The 1,506-nt window shown below is 35.1% G+C and overlaps 1 protein-coding gene across 1 annotated transcript in view; it reads left to right on the forward strand.

Annotated features, from left to right (window-relative positions):
- LOC124896960 (glycine-rich cell wall structural protein-like) overlaps window positions 1–558 on the forward strand; it is a 1,250-nt gene extending 692 nt beyond the window's left edge. Inside the window, exon 2 of the mRNA XM_047408937.1 lies at window positions 1–558. This exon is cut by the window's left edge and continues 16 nt beyond it. Coding sequence (XP_047264893.1) covers window positions 1–246 — 246 coding nt within the window. The 3' untranslated portion in view covers window positions 247–558.
- Window positions 559–1,506: the final 948 nt, after the last annotated feature.

Here is a 1,506-nt window from a genome sequence, read left to right on the forward strand (position 1 = left end):
GGCATTGGTGGTGGTGCAGGTGGCGGCGCAGGAGGTGGTTTTGGTGCAGGTGGAGGTGCTGGAGGTGGTATCGGTGGAGGAGCTGGTGGCGGTGGAGGCTTTGGTGGAGGAGGAGGTGGTGGCATTGGTGGTGGTGGAGGTGCAGGAGGAGGTTTTGGAGCAGGTGGAGGATTTGGTGCTGGTGCTGGCGCTGGCATTGGGGGTGGTGGCGGTGGTGGCTTTGGTGGTGGTGGTGGTCTTCATTGATCAACAAAGCTTCAATCTTCTACATGCAATAATTAAGCAGCATTGATGTTCTCCTATTTACTTTTGAAAGTGTCCTATGTGCTCTTATGTCAAGAGGTTAATTACTTTTATTAGTTGTTATTCTTTTGTGAAACTTGTCAAAAAATGGTATTCCTAGTAATTAAACAAGTCAAGATCTATCATTATCTATAATGTGTTCTTTTATTGAGTCAAAGGTAAATCTTTGTCCTCCTTGCTTGAAGAAGGCTCATGGACTAATATAGTTGTAATCCCCAATCTTGTCAATAATAAAATATGCAATTTTTCTATTAAGTTTGTGCGAATCTCAATTAATTTATTTTGTTTGTGAATCATTTATCAACAAAATTATTATGTAATTCTTGCTTAGTTAAATTGTAAGTTGAAAGAAGAGAATCATTTAATTTTTATTATTCTCTTTGTTAGAATTTAAGTTTGGATTCAAAAGATTTGATCTACCATAATGTTTTATACAATTAGCTTAATTTCTTTATAATAATAGATAAATCTTCATAGCAAAGGTAAATTGATTGTTGATATGACTGTCGTAAACTATCGGTGAATATAACTTAAATTCGATTTAATAAATGTTAGTGCATCCATATATTAATGATGCATACGTACGCATGATAAGTCCTTTTCTTGCTCGTGAAGTGGTCGCTACTACTAGAAACTTGTATAAATGCATGGAATTTTTTTCTTAAAAATTCTGAATTTATCAGTATCATTAATTATTTTCATTTTCGCGGTTTCTCTCCTCAAATTTATTTTTGATAAAATTATGTCTCACCTTATTCCTGTAAAATCATGACAAGAGTGTTTTTTTTTTAAATTTTTTTTACATAAGGAGATTGGTAAAAGAAAAGGGAAATATATATAGTAAAAGTTAAATTCACACTTAACTAACGTTTGATCATATACTTTAGACCAAATTTTGAAAACATGTCTTATTGAATGTTGTTGACTTGTCGGGAAAAAGCGCACTGTGGTATGCCGATCATGCCAATTATGTAGCAAGTGGTGTACTTCCCGAGTGGATTAACTACCATCAGAAGAAGCCGTTCTTATTTGATGCAAAGAAATGAGTGCACGGATGGTGTGATTAAGCAGTGGGTTATGGAGGTTGAGATGAATGATATCCTTGAAGCTTGTCATTCCTCACGGTGGTGATGTTGAAATATTTTTTCAAAAATTTCGAATTCAAAGTAAATGTCTGCTAGCACGTCGATTGATTAATTCAAT

Source organism: Capsicum annuum, chromosome 3 (assembly GCF_002878395.1).
Source record: "Capsicum annuum cultivar UCD-10X-F1 chromosome 3, UCD10Xv1.1, whole genome shotgun sequence".
In the NCBI taxonomy this organism is placed as follows: Eukaryota; Viridiplantae; Streptophyta; class Magnoliopsida; order Solanales; family Solanaceae; genus Capsicum; species Capsicum annuum.